This window comes from Felis catus, chromosome D1 (genome assembly GCF_018350175.1).
Source record: "Felis catus isolate Fca126 chromosome D1, F.catus_Fca126_mat1.0, whole genome shotgun sequence".
Taxonomy (NCBI): domain Eukaryota; kingdom Metazoa; phylum Chordata; class Mammalia; order Carnivora; family Felidae; genus Felis; species Felis catus.
Window position 1 is genome coordinate 20,569,336 of NC_058377.1, and position 25,612 is coordinate 20,594,947.

General features: G+C 47.6%; 1 protein-coding gene across 17 annotated transcripts in view; it reads left to right on the plus strand.

Annotated features, from left to right (window-relative positions):
* The window catches only part of GRAMD1B (GRAM domain containing 1B), a 248,434-nt gene that overhangs the window by 152,548 nt on the left and 70,274 nt on the right, over positions 1–25,612 (plus strand). Inside the window, exon 1 of one of the 17 annotated variants that reach the window (XM_045038451.1) lies at positions 15,833–17,013. The exons of the other annotated variants lie outside the window; for them this stretch is intronic. Coding sequence (XP_044894386.1) covers positions 16,865–17,013 — 149 coding nt within the window. The 5' untranslated portion in view covers positions 15,833–16,864. Of the gene's footprint in view, positions 1–15,832; positions 17,014–25,612 lie in introns of those variants that run through there. 17 annotated transcript variants of the gene reach the window in all.

Consider the following 25,612-nt stretch of genomic DNA (forward strand, 5'->3'; position numbering starts at 1 on the left):
CCCCCACCCCCACCCCCCTCCCCCTGAGGTTGAGAAAAGGACGTAGAGGTACTGCAATGCCATTCCTGCTTTCTTGGGGCCAGGTTCCTTGTTCTTCAGGATTGGAAAGGCATTAGTGGAATCTGTTGTCACTGAGAATGCCAAGGCCCAGTCAGCACCCAGAGCCGCCCCTTGGTCCCTCAGCAGAGCCAAGCTGGGCCTGTAACTTGGATGAGGCCTCCAAGGAAGATCCAGGTCTTGCTGGGAGAGTGGGGGTGCTGGGCTCATCTTCGGAAATCACTCCGTGTCCTTCCGTGCCCCTACTGTCAGCAGCCACGGTTGGGACTGAAGGGGTGCCTGGCTGTCTCTCAGGATGAGACATCACTTTAACACAGAAATGCTTCTCTGCTCAGCCCCTATTGGTCCCTCAGGGACATGCAGAGACATGTGCCTTTAAAAATCTGCCTTGAGTATCTCTTGATGCATTTCAACAGGAGATCATTGTTATGCTGGGAACTGTAATTGGGGTAACCTTGTCTTTTTCAGCCAAATACCGTATTACAAGGATGGGGAAGTTTTGTCGTTTCTGTCTGTCTGCCTGGCTAGTGTTAGATCCTGTGATTCCCTCTTTCTTTCATTAGGTGCAGATCTGTTGGTCCATTTTGGTCGAGGGGCCAATGTTGTAGTTGTATTGTGAATGTGTGGGCTTGAAATGCGGCTCCCTTTGGTGGTATCCCCTGTCTGAGTTCTCCTCTGTCCACATGGAGACTTGGTAGGAACGAGGTGACCAAATATATTGGCTACCCTGTGCTGGGTAACGTTATCTGCGTACGGAAGAAGATGGAATTAATTGACCTCCTGGTGTTTCTAGAAACATTTCTGGAATCCTACTATGTGTTAGTGATATTAAAAAATGATGATAATGCTGATTAAAAAAAAGAATAAAAATGGCAACTAACATTTATTGAGTGCTTACGGGGGTGTCAAGGACCATATTAAGCACTTCACATACGTGAAGTCCTATGGTGCCAAAGGCAGCGTGGTTAAGATCCTCATTTTACAGAGCGAGGAAACTGAGTCGCAGAGAGGGTGTACAGATAGGAATCAGGCTTGGGACTTGTGGGTAATTTTCCCTAGTGATTCACCTGTTCTTGGTTGCTTTTCTATAGATCATTTTCCTCTGCATGCAGCAATACCATATATTGGCGCTTTTGTTTCCCTGCTTTGTGGTCTCCTTGCCTTATATTTGTTTTTTTAGTTAGACTTTTAAAAGTGTAAGGAGGTGAGGTGCCTGGGTGGCTCAGTCGGTTAAGCTCCCGACTGTGGCTGAGGTCATGATCTCGTGGTTCGTGAGTTTGAGCCCCACATTGGACTCTGCTATCAGCACAGAGCCTGCTTCGGATCCTCTGTCTCCCTCTCTCTGCCCCTCCCTCACCAGCGCGCTCTTTCAAAAATAAACATTAAAAAAACAAGTTTCTTAAAAAAAAAATAGTATAAGGAAATGCATTATCTTAATTGATCCTTATTATTGCCCCACGAAGCAGCTGACATCTCCATTTGAGAACCAGGGAAACTGAGGTACAGAGTAGTAAAGAGTTTTGCCTAAATTCATGCAACTGGTTAGTGAAAAAGGTAGGGTGCACTCCTGTTACTGGACTATTATTTCAGTTTTGCGAGCAACAGCGAGCAACAGTTTTGCGAGCAATTGTATCTGCATTAGACCTACTCTCCCAGAGGGCAGAGTCAGGGTCTGTACATCCATTATTCATTCTTCCCTTCATTCTACAAATGTTGGCCAAGTAATTATTATTTTCACAGTCCTGTGCTTAGGCATCGTGGGGGCTACAAAAATATAAGGGCATTGCCTCAGACTTCTAGGGACTGGTAGCTTCACAGATAGAATAAGTTTCAGCCACCCTGTATGCACACACACACCCACCCACACAAACACACACTTTCTCCAAAACAAGTCAGTAAATGCTAAAGAACAGATACATGCAATAGACAACAAGCACTGTAGACAGTGAGAGGAGGCTAGGATTCATTTCAGCTGGGGTGACCCGGAAGCTTCCCAGAGTAATTGGCATTTGAGTCGGGGGTTCGAAGGCTGGCCAATGTTAGGTAAGTAGAGGCTGTGCTTTGTACAGCACTAATACTGCCCCTCATGGTGTTAGGAGGTTATCATAGGGGATGCTTTTGGATGATGCTGATGAAGGCACGTGGCCGTGATTGACACCGGCTGGAATGTGAGAGGGAAATCCTGCTTTTTCAGCCTCCCCCTGACAGGGTCTTTAGACTCTCTCCAAAGATGATTCTGTGATTCTGCCTTCAGGTAACTTGGTGCACGAGGTTAAGGGCAACGGTGGAGGAGACGGCACGTGCAAACACATGGGGCCGTGCCAAAGCAGAGTTGGGAGCACAGACAATTTGGAAGCCATGTAATGTTTTTAAAGAAGCATTCACCAGTCCTGAGCTTCTACAGAGTTTCCATTTATTTATTTATTGTGTGTGTGTGTGTGTGTGTGTGTGTGTGTGTGTGTGTGTGAGAGAGAGAGAGAGAGAGAGAGAGAGAGAGAGAGAGAGAGATGTAAAGATATTCCTAAATCCTGTAGGGTCCCAACACCAAGAAGCTCTCCAGTGTGGTGGAGTGCCCCATGTACAGATTGTTTTGGCCCCCAGAGGACTTGGCAGACTGCAGTGACATCTGTCTTCATTCGCTGTCCTTGTGTTCCCGGTCCTCACATCTGTTGGGGTTGGTGGGTGCGGTCTTCACAGAGCCTGGAGGCTCTGCCAGACCTTCAGGAAAGCCCATGTGCTGCAAGAATGTGGTTCTGGGAAAATAGAGGAACGAGAGAACAGTTCTCGGCACGTTGCAGGGGAAGCATTTCTGTGGCCAGGCCGTGGTCCGCACATAGAGAAGTTTTGAGCTCCTGTTTGTGTTTGAGCAGGTGAGTGAGCTTTCACCCCGTTTCTTGAGGAATGTGAGCGCTGTGTGAGGGACCCTGCTCACTTAGGGCCTCCCCAGGTAGCGGGGACCGAACTTCATTTTCGATTTCCTCCGCGTTTCATGGAGATTTGTGATCATCCGTATTTCATTAGATACCAAAGATCAGCCGTCCAGTATGCTTTTTTTCCTTCGGACCTGCAAACAAGTGTTTGCAAGTGTTTTTCCTTCGGACCTGCAAACACTGTTCCTTCTTCAGCCCTGCTGTAGACCCGTGAAAGGAGAAATGGGTGACGGTGCCTGGGAGGATTTAACTTAGACATAAAGAAAAAGCTTGGAATTTCTTTCTCTGGGGAGGGTCCAGACCAGCTTATACTTTTCTCATTCGAGGTTCTTTCTGTGAGAAATTTTCTCTCTCGAGGAGGAAGGCCTGCGTGTGACCTCCTTCAGAGCCAGGCTTCCCAAGGCATTCAGATGCTTACCGGGAGGTGAGCTGCAGTGAAGGTTGGGGTCGCTCAGTAGCTTGAGATTCTGGAGAGCCGACTGGACTCTGAGGAATCCAAACCTTGTAACCACCTCCGCGCCTGCTGTGTGGCCTTCGTAGGTGACTTCTGTTTGCCTTGGGTGGTAGTTGTTTTGAAAGCAGGGTTAAATGACAGTGCTGGGAGGATTAGTCTGTCTGTCAGCTTCCTTTTCACTCCTGGTTTAGAAAAAGGCCACAGTTCTTACAGAGCAGTCGCTCGTAATGTGGACTCTGGTGTGCTTCCCTAGCCAGCAGGAAACACTAAAAAAAAAACCCCTTCATTTGAAAATATTAAATGCTCATTTACAAACATCCCCCAGCAGGCACACCCTCTCGCTAACAGTGCAAGATTTACTTTATTATTTGGTGGGAGGGAATCGGGGATTTCCCCATGGTCTGTCACATCCAGGGCACGGAGTGCCGGTCACCTAAGCATTTAAATCCCATGAGTGATCAGGACAGCTGTGATCTGACTCTACAGATTTTTTTTTTTTCAAAGGGTAGGCCGTTCCCACCTCTTACCCAGGTTTCTACGTTGGGAACTGCACCTGGCTTGAAATGAGTGGCAGGCCGCATGATTTATTGTTCTTCTTGCCACCATTATCATTAGTCTAAGGAGAAAGAAATGTACTGTATTAGAATGGGAGATGGTTGGCAGGGATGGTGTCAAAGCAAATCAGATTGGAAGGGCAGCAGTCCCCCCTTATCCGTGGTTTTGCTTCGTGAGGTGTTAGCTACCGTGGCCAGCTGTGGTCTGGAAGCAGGTGACCCTCCTGTCGTGTCCTCAGAGGGTCAGTAGGAGCCCAACACAGTGCCATGACACCCCCCTGTTCCCCTCACATCTTCCTCTTACGTAGGCATTGTATCATCTCACATCATCACAACAAGGGTGAGTATAGAAGAATAGGGCATTTTGTGTGTGTGTGTATGAGAGAGACCGCATTCACAGAACTTTTATTACAGTATATTATAATCGTTCTATTATTATTTGTTGTTAATCTCTTACTGTGCCTAATTTGTAAATTAAACTTAATCACAGGTGTGTACCTGTAGGAAAAAGGGTCATCTGTTTGGGGTTCGGTACCGCCTGTGGTTTCAGGGGTCCGCTGGGGGTCTTTGAGTGGATCCCCCCCGCGAATAGGGGGCACTTGGGCTTCTTTGTTCTGGTTAGAGACCCTTTCTCCTGGCCATTCGGAGACTTTTTGTCATTGAATTTCATTTTTGGAAGAGATGGTTTGAGGCTTCTTGTGATAGAACGCTTCTGATCCCTTGTCCCAGAAGGCCGGACGTTTGTTTCCTAAATGAGCTAAGGTGAAAGACTGGGTAAAGTAGATATTGCTAGATGTCGTTATGTGTCCTTACCCTTAACGCCGTTCTTTGGTTCCTATTTGCACAAAGATGTTGAGTTAAACTGGGTAGGCTAGGTTCTGCTCTGACAGCAACCACTGTCCTCCCCCGCCCCCTCCAAACTCAGTAGCTTGACTCATCATAAGCTAACTCTTGAGCACTGCAAGCCCCTCTGAGGCTCTGGAAAAGACCCCAGGGAGGCTGTCCTCTGTGAGGCATACGGTGGCTCGGTGATCTAGGCCGTAGAGTCTCCTGGCGCCCCCTCCGCAGTCACTGCAGAGGTCAGGGGCAGGAGAGCCTGGCTCTTTGGTGCTTCTCCTCGGAAGCGAGCACGCTGCCCTTGCCCTTCAGCATGGTCCATGGTCATCACGTGGCCTGACCGCAGGAAGGCCGGGAAACAGTAGGCTTCTGAAGGGCAGGAGGGGAGGAGAACCAGGAGTCTTGCTGGGCACCAGTGATGGCCACATAGCTGCTTTTATGGAAGTGCATCCATGGGCCCACCCCCCCTCCTGAAAACCCGCTGATGGCTTTCTTATTGCCTGTAGGATTTGAAATGTCATGGAAGGACTTGTATAACCTTAGACCAGGGGGTCAGCACCCAACAGCCAGGGCTCAAGTTCAGCTTGCTGCCTGTTTTCATGCAGCTAAGTATGTTTTGGGGGTTGGTTTGTTTGTTTTTACATTTAAAAAAAAATTTTTTTTTTAACGTTTTATTTATTTTTGAGACAGAGAGAGAGCATGAACAGGAGAGGGTCAGCGAGAGGGAGACACAGAATCAGAAGCAGGCTCCAGGCTCTGAGCCGTCAGCCCAGAGCCCGACGCGGGGCTCGAACTCACGGACTGCGAGATCGTGACCTGAGCCGAAGTCGGCCGCTTAACCGACTGAGCCACCCAGGCGCCCCTGTGTTTACATTTTTTAAATGGTTGAAAAAAATCAAGAGAAGAGTGGTATTTCATGACATGTGAAAATTATATGAAATTAAGATATTAATGTCCATAAGTTAAGTTTTATTTGTACCCAGCCACACTCGTTGGCGTATGGCCTTGTCTGTGGCTGCTGTCATGGTACAGTGTCGGAACTGAGCACTTACGATAGACACCTATGGCCCACAAAGCTAGGCTATTTATTGTCTAGCCCTTTACACAAAGTTTGCTGCCCCCTAGTTTAGACGGATAAAGATGCCTCTCAAATGCAGCAAAGTGGTATGTTTTCACTGGATACTTTAGAGCTAGCGGTCTTATTCGAAACGCTGTTAACAGTGTTCAAAAAACCGTAACGGTGACCGTGATAAGGATATTAATAGTAAGGATAAGGATAATAGTAAGGATAAGGATATTAATAGTAATAGCTAATACTTCTGCAGTAACTTACTGTATCACGCGTATCTTAAATGTTTTCTATATATTAGCCCAGAGCTGTTCTTTTGAGCTATATGTTATTATGGTGTAGGTTTTACAAATCAGTAAACCGAAGCACAGAGAGGTTAGGTCATCAGCTCAAGGTCACACAGCCCCTAAAGTGTTCAAGCTGGCAGTCTGACTTAAGATCGTGCTCTTAACCACCACAGTTATAAAGCAGTTGGAACACGGGCTTTGCCCGTGAGGAGAGAGAAGACTGATACTCTTGAAAAGTTAGAAGAATTTGGCAAGGTAATCTATGAAGGTGTTTAATGAAGACGAATTAAACTAGAAAGGTATGCAAGAACGGAGAGGGAGAGAGCAGTAACGGGCAAAGTAAATGGAGAAGGGCTGAACAGGAGGTAGAATGAGTGCCTAATATGTATGTATGTATGTATTTATTTATTTTTATTATTTTTTAGAGAGACCATGAGTCAGGGAGAGGGGTAGAGAGAGAGACAGAGAGAGTGGATCCCAAGCAGGCTTCATGCTCAATGCGGAGGCTGACGCAGGGCTTGATCCCACAACCCTGGGATCGTGACCCTAGCCGAAATCAAGAGTCAGTCCGATGCTCAACCGACTGAGCCACCCAGCCCTCCTGAGGGTTGAGCCTTGAACGACGAGGACGCCCGAAACTTCAAGAGGAAGAACTAGACAGGGAAGAAGCAAGAGCTAGACCACAGAAACCACAGTGAGGGCCTGGTGGCAGGGAGCAAGAGCTGCGTGGCCCGATCAGAATGCAGGGGTGTGTGGGGACACGGGGGTAGATACTCAAATGGTAAGACAGGTTCCACCTACAGATAGGATCGTCTCACAGGTGAGGCAGAGACATGCGGGCTTGCTGTACTCAGCCAGGAGAAGCCCTCGGGTTCAGGATGACCACAGAGGGTGGAGATGTATTTCCAAACTTGGTGGGCAAGATGTTCTGGGGCCTGGAGCGTAAGTGGGTGGTTTGAGAGCAGGCAAGAAGAATAGTGTTGCAAATTAAAAACAATGCTTCTGTGAGCTTTTCTTTATTTGTCTCTTTCCTTTTTTAATTTATTTTATTTTAGAGAGAGCGCATGAGTGGGGGAGAGAGGAGAGGGAGAGAGAGAGAATCTTAAGCAGACTCCACCCTCAGCGAGGAGCTGGACGCAGGGCTTGATCCCACAACCCTGGGATCATGACCTCAGCTGAAGTTTAGTCCGAAGCTCAACTGACTGAGCCGCCCCGGTGCACCTCTTTCTTCCTTCCTTCCTTCCTCTCTCTCTCTTTCTTTGTCTCTCTCTCTTTCTCTGTCTCTCTCTTCTCCCCCTCACTCCCTTTCCATCTTCCCTTCCTTTCTCCCTTCCTCCCCTTCTCTCTCCCTCTCTCACTCTCTCTATCCCCCCCTTCTCTCTTTTTTATCTCATGTAACCCTCACACAACTCGACAGGGAAGGTGGTATTTATCCCTTTTTTACAGGTAAGGAAACTGTGTCTCAAAAGAGGTTTAAGTAACAGGGCCAGGACCCCATGGTTATTGGCAGAACTGGGATAAAACTGAAATTGTCTGTCTGTAAAGCCTGTGCTCTTAACCTCTACACTTAAGTACTTGACTTAGTGGGAAAAGTGTTTATTGGTAGAAATTTGGAGCTTTATTTTGTTTATTTATTTTTAAATGTCTATTTATTTTGAGAGAGCGCATGGGGGAGGGCCAGAGAGAGCAAGGAGAGAGAATCTCAAGCCAGTTCCTTACTGTTCGTGCAGAGCCTGAAGTGGGGTTCGATCTGGCGATCCATGAGATCATGAGCTGAGCTGAAATCAAGAGTCAGACACTTAGCTGACTGAGCCACCCAGGTGCCCCCAAAGTTTAGAGCTTTAAACTTAACAATTTAGGAAGGGTTTGGTGCGGAGGTGGGGTGGTCTTTCTGGGGAGTGGTGTCGTTTGTATCAGGCGATCATATAGTAGAACAGTTTTTCAGAGTGTTCACCTCTGTGCTGAACCATGACCCTTGTCATTGCTGATCTGGTGGCTTCACTTTGGGGCTGGGTCAGGGTTTATTTAAAAAAAAAAAAAATTGCTTTTTTTTTTTGTTTTAAAATTTTTTTTAATGTTTTATTTATTTTTGAGACAGAGACAGAGCATGAACGGGGGAGAGTCAGAGAGAGAGGGAGACACAGAATCTGAAGCAGGCTCCAGGCTCTGAGCTGTCAGCACAGAGCCCTACGTGGGGCTCGAACTCACAGACCGTGAGATCATGACCTGAGCCGAAGTCGGACGCTTAACCGACTGAGCCACCCAGGTGCCCCTGTTTTTTGTTTTTAATTTGTAGAACGTATCATGCATCCAAAAGAAAGAATATAATGCATAGCTGTTCAACTTAAAGGAGAAAAATTAAACATTGTTCATCATCCAGTTAAGCATTATAACAATGCCTAAATATTTGAAAGCCATTCAGTTTGTTTATTTGTTGTATAAGATTTGTGAAAATATTCAAAGGCTGGAAGGATAAGCCCCAGAAAATGCAGGTCTTGGGGACTGAGCACTGACTGCGTACCTGCGCACCTGCACCTGGGCCAAGTACGCTTGTCCCGCCCCCCCCCCCCCAGGGGGTATGTTACGGGTATATTATACTTCTCAGGCAGTGCCTCTTTGTTCTGACAGACTCTGGACTCGAATGGCTGCCCCTAGCACAGGGCTCCCTCCCTTTAGCTCTGTGGGGGACCCTAAGGGACAGGCGTAGGTGGTTCTGTTCCTTTCTGGTTGGGTGATTCTGGGCAAGTTACCTACTCTGTCAAGCCTTGATTTTTCTCATCTATAAAATGGGGCTAATCCCACCTGGCCTTGGAGGGCTTTGGGAAGATAATTCCTGAGCATGTACTCAGGGGGAGGCCTGGCCCATTGTAACCTTATAAAGGTTAAGCTGCTGTTAAAATTTTCATTGTCTTACGTTTGACATTGTGCAAAAAGAGAGCATGGTCATAACCTGGCTCTCCACATACTTAACGTCCACAGTTGTCTCTCACGCCCTGGATGATGGATACAGAGAACTCTGATCATGATCTTTCCTGGAACAGCCAGGAAAGTTTTACTTTCAGTCAGTTTTACTCCTTCTTTGAAGTTAACAGCCTCCCAAATCATGTATTTTAGTCTCGCTGCTGGAACCCTTCTGTCTGCTGCCCCCTCCGGGTATGGTCACTTGGTCACTTAACTGGAGGCTAGGATATGTTCTGCCACTCACTGAGCGTGTGACCTTCCTCGTCAAGGCACCAGCGCCCACATCTCTAAGATGATAGTTGAGATTAGAACAGCAGATTTTCTCTCTTCTGGATGCCCATGGACTTCAGGCTAAGGTTCTCTGGAGTATAGGACCCTTTAATAGTCTCAAGTTCCCACTGGATTCTTGCCGTCCTCTTCTTAATCATTTATTCGTTTGTTTACTTGAACATTTCTGGAGTGCCCACTGGGCTCGTGGTAGAAACACAAAGACCAGGAGCAACCAGTCCTTGCCTTGGGGCGGAGGGGTGGGGGGCTTGACTGAAGTAGTGGGGAGCCAGACCTGGACTCCCAGTGCTGCGTACTGTAGGAAAATTCCACAGAGGGACTCAGATCCCTCTCCTGCTGGAGTGCAAATAGATTTATCTTCCAGTTAAGATCTTTTTTTGGACCCATTCTCCTGAGACTGGGAGCCTCACTGTTTCATAATAGCTTCCCTGCAGCGACCTCAACTCTTTATGCCTTACTGAACGGTCGGAGTTTATATCCGGTGGCATTATGACATGCAAAACGCCTTTGTTTCCCAGAGGCTCAACTCCACAAGCCCCAGGATGCAAATTTTGGGAACTGTCACCACTGGGCTTTTGGAGGTGATCTGCTGTGCACGTGATGATGATTATTTTTTAGCCGTCTTTTGAGTCTAAAGCATACTCTTATTTATGGAGTCTCTGTTGACCCTTGTTCAAATGACTTTTTTTTTTTTTTTTAAGTTTATTTATCTTGAGAGAGACAGAGCGCAAGCAGGGGAGAGGCAGAGAGAGGGGGAGAATCCCAAGCAGATTCTGTGCTGTCAGCACAGAGCCCCATGTCGGGCCCAAACTCATGAGACTGTGAGATAACGGCCTGAGCCGAAATCAGGAGTCGGACGCTTAACCGACTGAGGCACCCAGGCGCCCCTCAAACGGCTTTTTTTTTTTTTTTTTAAATCTCTGATTCTGTGAACCAAGCGTTTCTACTTCATGCTCTTGTCTTCTTTGATACAAACAAGTGGAGTAAATCTGTACTCCTGGGAGGCGCATTGGTAAGAGGAGCTAACCGCTGCCATTCACCTCTTGAGCCGTCTTTGTATGAGCCATTACGTTTATGGAAGCCGTGATGGTACTCCTTTTTACAAAACTCTGGACCTAGAGCAGTACTCCGCTCTGTTAAATGCTGACACGATTGTGTGTGCAGCTGTACAATTGGTTTTTCTTGTTTACTGCCGTCCTAACCTTCTTTCTCTGTGCACCTTCCCCCGAGTACATTTCCAAGCCTAAGTTAGGACCACTTTTGAGATGATCCCTCCTGCTAAAAGGAATTGGTAATTGTCACCAGTCACAAAAGACGTCTCTCACCACCACTGCCAGGAGGAGGGCTGTGAACTCCAGGCCCTCACCTCTCTCTCTCTGCTTCCTCGCTGCCTGCAGGGGCCAAGCCCCTGGCTGCGCAGAAAGCATATTTATGATAATCTCCCAGCCAGCCTTCTCTTCACATCCTCTTGCCCTAATCATTCACGTTGGAAGCTTCAGAGCTATTTTTTCCTTTGTTCTTCCTCATTCTCCACATAGTTAGTTCTCTTTGCAGCCTCTCTGGTTTGTCCTCTGTCCTTTCCCATGACTTACTGTCACTGTCCTAATTCATAACCAACCTTCCATGCCTTGCTTGGCCTGTTGCAGTAGCCACCTGGCTGATCGCTTTTTCTTCTTCTTCTTTTTTTAAAAGCTTTCTTGAGATATAATACACATGCCACACAACTCATTTAAAGTATACAGTTCAGTGGATTTTAGTATATTCACGATATGTGCAACAAGACAACAGGTAATTTGAGGACATTTTCATCACCTCGGAAAGAAACCCCGTCCGTACATTTTAGCAGGTAACCATCTCCCCCCCCCCCCCCCCCCCACGCCCATCCCAACCCTCACAACCTGGCAACTACTAATCTATTTCCTGTCTCTGTAGAGTCCCCCGTTCTGGACTTTTCATGAATGGAATCATGAACTGGCTTCTTTCACTTAGTATAATGTTTTCAAGATTCGTTTAAGTCATAGCATGTATCAGCACTTCTTCCCCCTTTGATGGCTGAATAACCTCCTCTCTTCCTGGAACTCTTGGGGTTCATTGGGATTCAGCTATCATACAGGTCAGATTTCCAACCCCCAAAACTGAACTTGGCCCCTAGGAACCTACAAAATACAGCGGACACTGGGGCATGGCACTTAAGGCCTTCCCCATTCTGGCTCCATGGTGACTGTCCAGCCTCGTCATCACTCCACACTTCCACGGGGCTCTACTGTCCCCACCATCCCGACACTCCTTTCCTTAGCGAGGGGCGTGTCGCCCACGTACTGTGTCCTGTCACTGCAGTCTTGGGTTATGTTACCCCTTTGCTTATGGTTCTCCGGTCTTTGGCTGTAGAAATCCCATTTCTCTTTCAGACTTGTCTTCATTCTCACCTTGAAGAAGTCCACCCCAGGTTTATCTCATCTCCAGTTAGGAATTAATTCGTCCTTTCCCATTCTCTGTGCACTTCCGTTGGATCCCCATCATTTCAGTCTTGGATTAAAGCATCATTCTGTCTTTTATAACATATTAAATCTTTTCCGAAACGAGAGAGTCATTCCAAATTTTGTTTTATCTTCTGGTGCTCTCTACAAGGCTTTACACATCGTTGGTGCCCAGAACAGATTTGCTGGATAATTGATGGCCCTCTTGGACTTGTGTAGTCCTTTCTGCTTTTCAGAGTTCTCTTACATATTTTCTCTCTTCCAAAAATCAGAAGTAAAGAGCTTTTTTCCAGAAAAAGATTATCAGTAGTTTCAACTTGTTTGAATATTTATGGTTTTTTGCATCACCGATTGCCTCTGCGTATTCTAATGTTGGTAGAAACATTAGCAAATATAAAGTCAAAAAGAAGTCCATCATAATACCACCCCTCAGTGATAATCACTGTTAACATTTCGGTTTTTATCCTTTGAACTATTTTTTCTATGTATACTATACATAGATAAACATAGGTGAAACTTATAACTCGTTCTATACACTGTTCCGGAATCCTTTAATTAACAGCATCTGATCTCTCTATAATAATAAATATTGATTTACATAATTACATTTAAGGGGCAGTATTGCAAATATGCAAGTACTTGTCTATTCTCCTCCTGTTTGACACTTAGGTTATTTCTTATTCCTCAAGATTAAAAATAATGTCATACTAACATTCTTCAGGTAAATACCTTAGAAACCAGATTTCTAGGTCAACAGCTTTTTTTTTTTTTTCCGTTTTTATTTTTAAGTACTCTCTACACTCAATGTGGAGCTTAAGTCACAACCCTGAGATCAAGACTCGCATGTTCTACCCACTGCGCCAGCCGGGGCGCCCCTAGGTCAGCAGCTTTAATACAGAGTGCCAAGTTGCCCTTCAGAAAGGTCGTTCCAATTTATACACCCGCCAGCAAGTTATGAGTGTTTGTTCCTTCCCCTTGTCCTTGCGTGCCTCGGCATTACCATTCTTTTTAGTCTTTGCCAATCTGATAATCCACAAGTGATATCTTAGAGTTGCATTCATTTGCGTCTCTTTCTTTGATCCTTGGTGACATGCTTTTAATTTCCTTATTACCCATGTATATTTCTCCTGTGAAATACCTTTTTGTTCTCTGCCCACCTCCCTGTTGAGGTGTTTGTCTTTTTCGTCTCTCAGGACTCGACTGGAATAAGGATATTCACCCTTAGGTCATACATGTAATAAGTATTTTCCCTGGGTGGTGTGTCTTAACTTCAGGCTGTTTTCGGCACATAGAAGTGTATTTGTTTGTGATCCAGTTAATTAATCACTCTTGTCCTCTGTGGTTTTTGTGTTTGGCATTATTCACAGAAAGTTCCTCCCAAACCAGTACCATATACACACTCACTTTTGCTTTCTTTGAGTCCTTCTGGGATTTGGTTTTTTAAAGTTTAATGCATCGGTTCATTTTGACATATAATTGCGTCTACTTTTATAAAACCCGGGTGATTAAATTGCACAGCACAGGCCTAGAGGGGACTGTGATAGGTCCCGTCCATTTTCCTGGCATCAGAGCACCAGGTAGATGAGCACTTCTTTTCCAGAGTACGACAGTCTACCCTTTCCCAGCAGGTGCCCACATTTACCATAATTCCTTCTGAAATCACCTCTGTTGTTGTGTGCCAGTTACGTGTTAATAATAGTCTGGCCTGAGGATTAAATGAATTTGCACACGAGATGAACGACAATCTATGGGATACTGCTTGGCACGTGAATATTCCACGTGTGTTTTATTGAATGCACGAATGACCGAATGAACGAAGGAAGGAATGGTGGTGTGAACAGTGGTAACAGATCACTGACGATACTGTGAGATAGCAGGAGCTGTTCCATTGAAGCAGAGCCTTGGCCATAGCAACAGTCTCAGGAGAGCACTGGCCAATTACATGTGGAAGAAGGAAAAGTTATCATGTGGGTTTTGAGCAGGTGGCATTATAAGGGTTAGGACCCGTAGGCTGACATACACCATGCATTAGGTACATAAGCAACAGTGAAGCACACTGGAGAATTCCAGGGGATGCTGTAGAGATTTGGGGGAGTTCATCAGGGAAGTCGCCCTGGGGAAGGTGCTTTGAGAGCAGAGCTTTTTTTTTTTTTTTTTTTTTTTTTAACATTTATTTATTTTTGAGACAGAGACAGAGCATGAACGGGGGAGGGCAGAGAGAGAGGGAGACACAGAATCGGAAGCAGGCTCCAGGCTCTGAGCCATCAGCCCAGAGCCTGACGCGGGGCTCGAACTCACGGACCGCGAGATCGTGACCTGAGCTGAAGTCGGACGCTCAACCGACTGAGCCACCCAGGCGCCCCTAGAGAGCAGAGCTTTTGAAGGAAGGTTGGGGCTGCATAGGAGGGATTCGTGGAGTGAGGTCATTTTATGCAGATAGAATGATGTAAGCAAGCAGTATTTTTTTTTTAATTTGAAGTAGTGATTTTTTTTTTTTGCTTTTTTTTCCCACCTCCTTTGCTTTTAATCTGTTTCCTCATTTCTCAGCTTTTTTTATGCTCCCTGCTTTTAGTGCCAGTTAGAAATTGTCATGACAAACGTTGTTCGTACAGTTGAGGAAAGTTATTCTTGAAGTGCTTGGGCTCTGGGGTAGAAGGACTCCAGGGAGTGGGAACGGAACGCAAGGAACAGGAAGGTGGCCCTCTGAGAGGACGTACCGTATCAGCCTTTTTCCAGCTCCACTCAAGACGGAGGTGAAGTTGGCCTTTTCTAAGGTTTACTCACCATACGGTAGACATTCCCCTGAATGAGTGAAAATAGGCATAGCACTGAGATGCGTAGCCATTCAGGAAGATGGACAGACGCGAAGGACCCCGGCCCGCCACAGCCTGGGAAGCTGGGCGGGCGGTCGACGTTTTCGCGGTGAGGGATGCTGAGGAGGACACCTCGAAGGGTGGGCCATTTGGTCAGTGCCTCGCTAACCTTGCCGAGGAAGGAGACCCTGCCTCTTCTGAGCTTCCAATCTCAAGGAATAGAAGTCCAGAAGAACAAGAAAAAGAGGGCTTGGAAGGGCGAAGAGATGCTAAGCAAACTCTGGACCTAGATGCCGAAGAATCCAGCATGAGTCATTGCAGTCGGCTGGTGGTGGCCGGAAGCTTTTCTTGGAAATCAAATTAGTGGGTACAATACAATCCCAGCATAGAAGAGCCAGAAATGGGTTTCTGCCTCCATATCTTTTATTCCTTAAGGAATAAATCCCGTAAGGATTTCACCCTTTCTTCCACTAAAGCCCTCCGTCAGCCTGCCTCCTCTTCGTGTAAATAAAGTTTTATTGGGACACAGCCACGTTCTTTCCTTTTCCATGTTGTCCATGGCTGTTTTAACCCTACGGAAGTAAGAGTTCAGTGCTGATGGCGGACTCTGTGGTCTGCAAAGCCCAATATATTTGCTCTCTGGCCCTTTACAGAAAAAGTTTCCGACCCCTGCTTTATATTACGAATACATGACTAATTCTGAGCTGTTTTTCCAGGAGAATCCTGGTTTGCACCAACCCAGGCCGTTTGCTAAATGAGTGCCCCTTTTCCTCATGGCACATGTTTGCAAGATGACTTCGAACCGGTGCTGTGGTCTAGGATTCAGGCTTCTTGAGCACATAGTCTGACCGTCTGAGCTGCCTGGGAGACCCACGTGGAGTGGCTAGTACGCTAATATAACAGCCATTATTAGTTTCTGGTATTTATTTGCTGTTCAGTAAACGCCAAATGACAGAGAAACTGGGGCTCAGGGAAGTTAGGGAAGCTGCCCGGGTTACATAAAGTGGTAGCGACTGAACCCTGTCTGTGGGAGGAGAGCCCTTGCCCCACCCCTCCCCTGCATTGGCCTGCCACCACCCCCCACCTCGCCCTGTCCTCCCAACCTCCACCCTCTACCCCCATCTCTTTGTGATTTCTGGGTCTTTCATTCATCCGCTTTTGCTCTTCTGGACGAAATACCATGTTTCTCTTGGAGCATCCATTCCTCGGTCAGTTTTCTTTTTGACCCCATCCCCCCTCCTGCAGTCATCTTTCTGACCTTGGCCCCCAAGCCCCACTTTCTTGGGGCTGACTCTCCGGGGGGGAATGATTTTGAGAGGCAAATGAGGTCTTGGGTTCCCTGCACATCAGCAGTTCCTGCCGGATGGATCGCTGAACCTCATTTAGAGCGGCAGCTGTCCCCCCAGGTGCTCTGCCTTTTTCAGAAGACAGCAGGTGCCCAGAGAACCAGCTGGAGGGGGGAGCACGGCCCAGGGCCCCGGGGCACCAAAGTGGCAAAACGGCAGCCGCTGGGCAGGCTGAGCTGGCATTTCTGACCTTTGCGGAGAGAGGGCGTCCTTAAAGGGACAGCGAGCTCTTTTCTTTCCTGGTGGCCGGCTGCCAGTTCAGATGCCAGGGATTTGAAGAGGCCATTGTTCCGGCAGTGGAAGATGGGGGCCCAGACCGCCCAGTCTTTTTTTCTTTTCCCGTTACCAACCGCGTGTCCCCCTCTGATGTGCAGCCTGTCAAGTGTGGAGGGACGGTGAGCTGTCTTCAGTCACCCACCCTCCCCTCCTCCTCCGCAGTCAGAAGGCAGCCTCAGTCACCAAGGCTAAAGAACAGACTAGCCCTCACACAGCCTCCGGCTCCCCCTCCCCCAGGGCAGCCGCTCTAGTGGAGAATGAATGGTCTCTGCAGGCTGCAGTGAGGTGCCCCATGAGTTGTTTACTTGTCCAGGTGAAGCAACAGGACTGGTTTTCTACAAAGTGCCTTTTGTGAACCGCCGTCACTGGAACCACCTTAGGTGCTTGTTACAACTGTACGTTCTAGGTTCCGGTTCTAGAACCTCCGGGGCCCCAGAATCTGAATAGCAACAAGCACACCACAGCTTGAGAACCACTAACTCAGTACTTTGGACACCTGGCTGGCCATCTGAATCATGTGGGGACATGTGGAATCAGACTGTCTGGGTGGGGCTCATGAATTTGAGCAAGGGAGCCTCTCTTTAGTGGTTAAGAGCAGATACCCTGGAGCTGGTGCACTGGGTTTGAATCCTGGCCCCACCAGCTACTATCTCTATGATCTTGGGTAAGTTCCTCAAGCTCTCTTGTGACTCAGTTTTCTAACCTGGAATATAGGGATAATCTAGTATGTGCTGCATAGGGTGATTATGAGAATTAACAGAGTTGATGTTTATAGAGTTCTTACAATAGAATTAACACATCAGTAGCACCATCTACGTTTTTTGTGAAATCTTTTTTTTTGTCTTTCTTTCTTTCTTTCTTTCTTTCTTTCTTTCTTTCTTTTCTTTCTTTCTTTCTTTCTTTCTTTCTTTCTTTCTTTCTTTCTTTCTTTCTTTCTTTCTTTCTTTCAATAAGCTGATCATCCAGGTCAGAGATCATGATTTGAATAGTCTTTTAGTGGCAAAGTCCCCTGGCTAAGCTGGCCTTGTAGTCTTCAGTAAATGACTGGCAGTTCTCAGGTGCATCTCCGTGACTCGCTCTGAAAAGGCCGGCCTACCATTGCCCTGCCCTATAGAGTAAGGAGAAAAATCCCTGCCTGGCTTCCACCTCTAGGAGAGGTGATGTGGATAAGCATTGGAATGCTATCACAAGAAAGGCCAGAGGCCACATCTATAAGGCTGACTGACCTCTTCAGAGGGAATTGAAGGATGGGAAAACAAACTCAGGCCAGAAATAGCTAGACATAAATACAAGGTATTATAATTACTGTCCACACCCAACTCGGTCCCCTGAGTTAAATTGAACCGTCTGCACAGCTTTCCTGACCTCAAGGAAGGAGAATGGACAGAAGTGTCCGTGGTGGGCTCAGCAGGGGTGGGGTGGGGTGGGGTGGTGTGTAACCAAGGGTACATGGGAGGCGCCACCCTCAGGGGCACCACTGAGCCAAAATAGGCACTAGGGTTGAGCATGCAAACAAGTTTTTATTATAACTTTTTGGTTTTGCAAAACCGTTACTTTTCTGGAAATGATCTTGTTGGACTCGAGTTTTCCACGTTAAGTATCCAGCTCAGGGCTTCGTTTTCTTCCCGTGCTCTGTCATTTCTCTTTGCACTCAGGGGTCAGATTTCTCCGGCTGCTTGTGGACATGGCGTGAGGTCGAGGAGGCCGGGGGAGAGACACCCAGCCTGGGAGGACTGGGCTCTTCTACTTCTACCTGGCCCCTACCTGGCCCCCACTCCCGCCCCAGGGTGTGCTGTGAAATCATCAAGGCCGGACAAAAGGCCGCGGGGAGACTAGAGGGTTCTGATGCCATACACCCAGGCAGTGGTATTTTATAGATCCTGATACAAGGGTTTTGGGGGAGTCAAATGCTAGACTATTTAGAAGAAAACAAGCCAGTCCTCCGGGGCACGTCTCGTGGATGTTTTCCATCTTGATTGCAAATGTCAGCATACAGGGAACGCGGCAGTGGGCAGAGTTTTCCTAGCATCCACTCACTCCTACTGGAGCATATTTTACAAGATTTCCAGGAAGCTTCACAGGACCATTTGTGTTCCGGGGGGGAGGGGGGAGGTGGTTTTGATACCTTTGGTGGCTCAGAGACCCACAGTGATGTGCAGGAGCAGGACCTCAGTGGATGGAGAGACTAATTTTGTCAGCCTCCCCCAGGAGAAGGATTTGGCCACCTGCCCTATCACTTAAGAATATTGATTCATCATTTTGGAAGCCAATGGAAAAGTTCCATTTTTCCCCCCCTTCCTTCTCTTCAGAGGAGCTGCAGGGGAGATCACTGCTTTGGGTGAGGATCTGAGCTGAGTGAGATCAAAAGGCCTTTCTACGCTGGGGCTGGGTAGAGGCTGTGGATGTTATTTTTGGCCCCTAACAGTAGAGGAAGACCGTACCTCTCGGTCTGGGGAAGAAGAACGTACAGAATTGAAACAGATGGAGATCCCCAGTGGTTTTCCCTACAAAAAGTGGAAGACCGTGTACTCTTTGACATGCTGGAGCCTCACTGGACATCATCTACTACTCGGGCCTGCTTTGCCACAGATGCTGACTGCAGATGAGTCGGGAGGTTTGGGAAGGTCATCTGGACCCTCCTGGAGGAGATGGGGATGTGAAACCAGCAACCTGACTAGGAACTCACCCTCTGTGAGCCAGCCTCTTACAATGTGTGGCTGCCACAACTCTTAGGATATCCCCTCGTATTCCAAACCCAGTTATGCCACCCGGTAACTTCCCTTTGGAGAAACAAAAAAAATAAGGCTCCTCCATTGGCTTTCTTTCTTCCCTCCTTCTTTTCAAATAGGGGACGCCCTGCTTGCTCTGAGGCATCTGTCCTACAGTCTAAATATCTAATTACTCTGCAGTTTTGTGTAGGGCAGACCCACGCTGTCTTATTTATCTTGTCTGACCAGTAGACCTTGTAAAGTGTGGCAGTATTTCTAGGTACACTCCTACCAGTATTATTTGGGGGAAGTTGATTACCTCTTCCACTTGCTTCTGTCGATGAGGCCCACGTTTATTTATTTTTTTGACGTTTATTTATATTTGAGACAGAGAGAGTGTGCACGTTCGGGGGGGAGGGGCAGAGAGAGACAGAAACAGAATCCGAAGCAGGCTCCCGGCTCCGAGCTGGGGGGCTTGAACTCACGAGCCGTGAGATCACGACCTGAGCTGAAGTTGGACGCTTGAATTGACTGAGCCACCCAGGCGCCCCTGCGAATTTATTTTAATTATTCTCAGAGCCACCTTGTAGTTTGGGTCCGTGCCAAGCTTTGGTCTTTGCCCACCAGTAACTAGCCTTCCACACTCCTTCAAGCTTTGGAGAAGAAAGGTCCTTGCCAGCAGGCCAGTGGCTTATTCTGCACCCCCGCCCCCTGCTTTAGGCAGCCTCATGTCCGGGGCGCGTGGCCGAAGGGTCAACACTGTGTGGACTGTGAGAAGGGAATTTGGTTGTGGTGAGATTTAATTTGGTTGGAGGGTGTTGTACTGCCAGGATGTCCTAGCATATGCGGGTAAGTGTCACCAGCCTGCCAGTCAGCTGCCTGCCTCCTTACTCGCATCTCTTCTGCCCCTACCTGTTCCCCCCCCCCCCACACCCCCCGTGAGGTTTTGACTGGTCAGGCAGTGCCGAAACTCTCTAATGAGGATTGGCTTGGAGTTTGGAGAGAGAACCTGCCAGCTGCTCAGAACAGCTTTTTAGCTCTTCTCTGGAGAGGCTGGAGGTGCAGAGGTAGGAAGAGGAGAGGCAGTTAGTTCAAGGCGGTGATGTGTCCAGAAGGGAGAAAGTAGAAAGAGACTAGGACCCAGGAGCTCACGGCTTGGGTCACTGGCCCTGTCTGCTTTAATAGGTCAGCATTAGTGCCTTTTCCTGCTCTGCCCCCCCCCCCCCCCCCCCGCCGTGGTCACAGAGCTCATCTTTTTGTTCTTAATTAGCACTTTGACATGTGTGAGGTGAAGAATGAGGGGGGCATCTAGACCCAACGCCTTCATATACCAGATGGGGAAACTGAGGCCCAGAGGCCCATCCAGGGTCACACGCCAGAGTCCTCTAGGTGCCTAGCCTCCTGAAGGTGGACGCTTTTATAACACGAGTTTGGGATTGCCATATGTCAGCCACTCCTGCATTAGCCTGCATTGTCCTCATCTAGAATCAAGTGTATATTGGGTCCCTGCCTAGGAGGGGGGCCCATCTTGGGAGCAATAGCATTAGCAGCCCAGCGAGACCCTCTGGGGAGGGTGACTGAGCAGGCTGACTGCCACAGCTGGACATGTATGGGGAAAATGGAGTCCATATTTCTGTGCCACCCCATGGCAAGAGAGATGATGGAAATTCTCCCAATGCCCTTTTAGTGACTTCCTGGAGACTCAGGGTTGATTTTTAGGAGGAGCTAGGTCACAATGCTTGAAAACTGAGCTGCGGGGCTTTGCTTGCCACCTGCTTTTTCGGTCTTGCCTGGCCCCACTGGCCAACCAAGCTTCTAAGACACATGGGCGTGCATAGCGAACGGGAGGCAACAGCCGCGTCTCTAGCATGGCCCAAAGACCTGCCATCTGGGGGCAGTCATTGCTTTGACTAGGATTTCTTCTTAACTCATCACGATCCCCACCCCCTTCTGCCCTAACGTAGCACTCTTCCTGTCTTTCTCGCTAGCACCCAGTGTTGTGCCTAGCAGTGCAATTTTCATGATGTCCACTCCATTAGCCACCCAAGCTTCCTGGTTCTTTAAGCTAAACGGACAGTGGGTAGGGGGTGGAGGGAGATGGAGGGATGGTCATGTTGCCCACGCCTTTGGCCAGTGGCAGGAGGGACTCAAGTTCTCTTCTTAAGTACATGTCAACATCTTAACTGGGGCACCGGCAAGCAGGTTTCCCTCTTAAAGACCTTAATCCAGGATTAAAGAGAGGTCAGTTACCTCTGCAGAGAGGTGATTAGTCTCCCCTAATATCCTGTAGTGGACAGAGGTAGAAGGCCTACCATGGTTATCTGCCTGTCCCAGGGGGGGCCAGAACTCTCTAGACATCCCAGACTTGTACTGAATTCCTGAGTCTTGAGATTTGGCCACTTCCTTACACTTGAGCAGCGCGTCTCTCAGCACCTCCCTGTTCGCACACATTCCTTCATGGTAATTGGGGTATGTCTTAGGTTGGAAAGAGACTCTGGAAAGGACTCAGACAAATTTGCCTTGCGGGAGCTTTATTGGGAAATGGCTCTTGGGAACAGACCTGTAAGTAAGTGACCGAATCAGAATTGGACAGAGGAAGAAGTTAAACTTTAATGAACTTGCAGGAGGCTTTGACCAGTTCCGTGAAAAGCTCTGGCTCTGGAGTGGCCTCGCAGAGTTATCCCAAATTGAGGCAAAGGAGCAGGATTTCATGACCTCTTGGGGACGGATTGTCCATTAGGTGTGATCTGTCTTTACGGAGAAGGCATTATTCTTCGGTGAGGCTGTTCTCTTTGGTCAAGGGCAGTTCGGAGCTGGGAAAGCGAATGCCTGTTTCTGGGAGGCAGAATTACCACTACATGATAATATTCCTGCATGTGTCTCGGACCCAGGGACTTGCACTTGACCTTACTTACATCTTCTCTTCCTCCCAGTCGCCCTTTTGTACAACAGGTGTTATCTCCCTTTGACAGAGAGGGTCACATGTGGAGGGTCTGAGGGTAGCTGGTGGCAGACCATATCCAGAACTCGGTGACTGGGTGGCGGAAAGAACAGTGGACTGAGTGGTCTATTGTTTAATCCTCTTCCATGCTAACCTGTGTTAACCCGGGGATTAAGGGCTCAGTTAAACTTAAAACTACTTAATTTGCATAATTAAGTAATTAGATGAGCTCTGTGCCCATGTTTTAAAGGGCTCCGGCCTTGCTTGTGGCCACCCTCCTCGCAGTCTCTTGTTCAGGACCTTCTTGCTTGAGCAGTTATAATTGCCTGGAAAGAGGACAACTTGCTTTTTTCTGTTAGGTGACCTTCCATTTGGCCCTTCGGACTCCAGTCCCACCTGATACCTCTTCGCCCTTTCTTCTTCGATGTCTCTGTGGCTTCTGGACCCCGCGTCGATTCCTGCCCCTACCTGCTTCCCACAGAGTCATGATCAGAGATGATTTCATTTATCCCCAATCCCATTTTTTTCCTCTTCGGGAATCAACTCCAGTTAGTTGCCTGGAACTTTCTGCCCACAAGGTGTGGTGTTCCGATCATGTGCTTTCTCAGCGGGGGTGGGGGACAGAACAGTCTGATGCCGGCCACCTTGTATAGATTCTTGCTGTGGCCACTGAGCACCTGCCCGGATTCTGTAAATCTAGGAGGAGAAATTTTCACTGCATTGAAGAATATCACCAAACTTACCCAAACTTGTCCTCTCTCTCTTTTTTTTTAATTTTTTTTTTGATGTTTCATTTATTTATTTATTTATTTATTTATTTATTTATTTATTTATTTTAATTTTTTTTTTCAACGTTTTTATTTATTTTTGAGACAGAGAGACACAGAGCATGAACGGGGGAGGGGCAGAGAGAGAGAGGGAGACACAGAATCGGAAACAGGCTCCAGGCTCCGGGCCATCAGCCCAGAGCCTGACGCGGGACTCGAACTCACGGACCGCGAGATCGTGACCTGGCTGAAGTCGGACGCTTAACCGACTGCGTCACCCAGGCGCCCCTGATGTTTCATTTATTTTTGAGAGACAGAGAGACAGTGACCGTGTGAGTGGGGGAGGGGCAGAAAGAGAGGGAGACACAGAATACGAAGCAGGCTCCAGGCTCTAAGCTGTCAGCACAGAGCCCAATGCAGGGCTCGAACTCACAGACTGCCAGATCATGACCTGAGCGGAAGCTGGGTGCTTAACCGGTTGAGCCACCCAGGCACCCCCATCCTGTCTTTTAAAAAGAGTGATTTTCAAAACCAGAAGAATAGAGCAAATGTAACTGGGTGGAATTAAAACCCAAATATCAGAGAAAAGAACAGAGAGCAATTTTGACTTTCTTAAAACTTGCTTAAGTCTCTAGTCCTCGATGAGAGACATCTCAGGTGTACCGAATAAACTTGCAGATGTGCTCATAATCTTTTTTCTCTTCTGTGAAATTGGTCAAATTCTCTTCTGTGAAATTGGAATAATAAGATTAACTGAGATATAACCCAATGTAACCTTCATAATGTGCCTAGAACAAGACCTGGCATGTAGTTCTCAATGAGTATCAGTTCTGATTATTAGTTGGAAAATCATTAAAAGAGAGGAAAAATGTCTTAGATTAAAATAATTGATTTCTAGGGAATTCAGATTATTAGACTATACTTTCAGAAGTAATTTCTCTGTATATTTTGAAAGTTTATTTACTTATGTTGAGCGGGGAAGGGGCAGAGAGAGAAGGAGAGAACATCCCAAGTAGGCTCTGTGGAGCCTGATACAGGGCTCGATCCTACAAACTGTGAGATCATGACCTGAGCCGAAATCAAGAGGTGGATGCTTAACCAGCTGAACCACCCAAGCGCCCCAGAAATAATTTCTATATTACATTACTAGAGAATTAAGGTTGAAGTCATACAGACCAGTGGTATCTAAATTTTTGCCGCATTTGCAGTCACCTGGCGATCTTTAAAAACATCCCCAGACATTCTGATGTAATTGGTAGGAGGTGTGTCTGTGCACTGGGAATGTGTAAAAACGTCTAGGTGATTCTGAAGTATGGCAAAGTTTGGGAACCGCCTGCATAGACCACTCAGTGGATGTAAAATTGATCCAGGCTGAAAATCTAGAATGGATGGTTGGGAACATTTGGAAAAGAAAAAGGTGATACTCAGAAAAGCTAATTCTTCTGTTTGTGTAGGATTAGGAGAAAATTGGGAGACGGGGGTTGGCGAGCATGGCGAACGGGGCTTTCTTTGACTAATATATAGAAGGAGCCCTAAGCCCTGAAAGTTCTGTTCCCAGTGGGCTAGGGGCTAGGTCTTCTCATCCGACTGCCCAGAGCCTATGTGGCTTTTATAGCCGCTAAAGACTGGGCACTGGCTCAGTGGGGGCACAGGCTCTCCACAGAACGAGAGCAGAGCCATGTTAGAACTGCCCGCACCCTCAGCGCCTTCCCCCATGTCTTGCTTCAGGTTTTAATTACATAGACATCTCTGCTCCTCATGTGAGAGATGCAGTATTAATGCGATGTCTTGGGTTACAGCTGGGTCACAGGCAATCAATATACCCTTTCGGACACCCCCGACCCAGCTTCCGTGGTTTAAAGTCTGAGCTGGGGGAACTCAGGGCAGGGCGGAAGCGTGCGGATTGTCAGTTCTCTTGCATGCGTGGTTCATAACACGCGGGCAATATCCTGAGCGTTAAATCTGGAATGAGTTGTTTAGTGGGGTCTTTGGAGCATCTGTCGACCAGGGTACCCCAGCTCTTGTGCACTACAGAGACCAATTTGAAAGACCCTTCATGGTGGCCCCTTGTCGTATTTTGATTTCTTTGGGTATGTGTGGACCTCTCTGGCTAACAATTTAACTTCTTCCTTCTCCTGTTCCATCTTTGTGAAAGATTGATGTGTTTATACGTCCCATTCGCGCTGCCTTGGCCCTTTGTCGCTCTTTGCAGCCAGTTGATGGAGGCAGCATTTCAGCGTGGATGACTGGAGTCAAGAGTGCTGAGAGACCTATCCTGGCTTCTCGGTCCACTGTCTCTGTGACCTGAGGAAATTACTTAAACTCTGAGTTATCTCCCTGTAAAGTAGGGTCGATGGGAAGAGGAAATGAAGGAACACATTCTAAATCCACAAAATCTCCATCTGGCTCATAGAATGCTCTTAGGTACTTTTAGCCATTATTACTGCGTCACTTGAGGGTGGGGATGGTGCTTCTTTTCGCTCACTGCTGTGGCAGTGTATCAGTGAGCCTTCTGTCAGGAGACAGCACAGCTGTGAGTTGAATAGGGATGATATAACGTTGAGAATCATTAACAGGTAAACAGAAGGCTCTAAAGAACATAGGAATAATAGATGTAGGGAGCAGCCACCACCTTTAGGATTGAGGCAGAGAACCCAACGAAGGAAAACACCTACAAGGGTGATCCCCATGCAAAGGTGGAGATCCAGGTTCACTGGAGACAGTGTGGGGGTGGCCCAGTGTGGGGGTGGCCCAGTGTGTGGCACAGAAGGTTGTTGAGGTGCTGCAGGCTGGGGCTGGTAAACAGGCAAGTGCCCACTAGGGGCGCCAGTGAGGCTTATTAGGCCA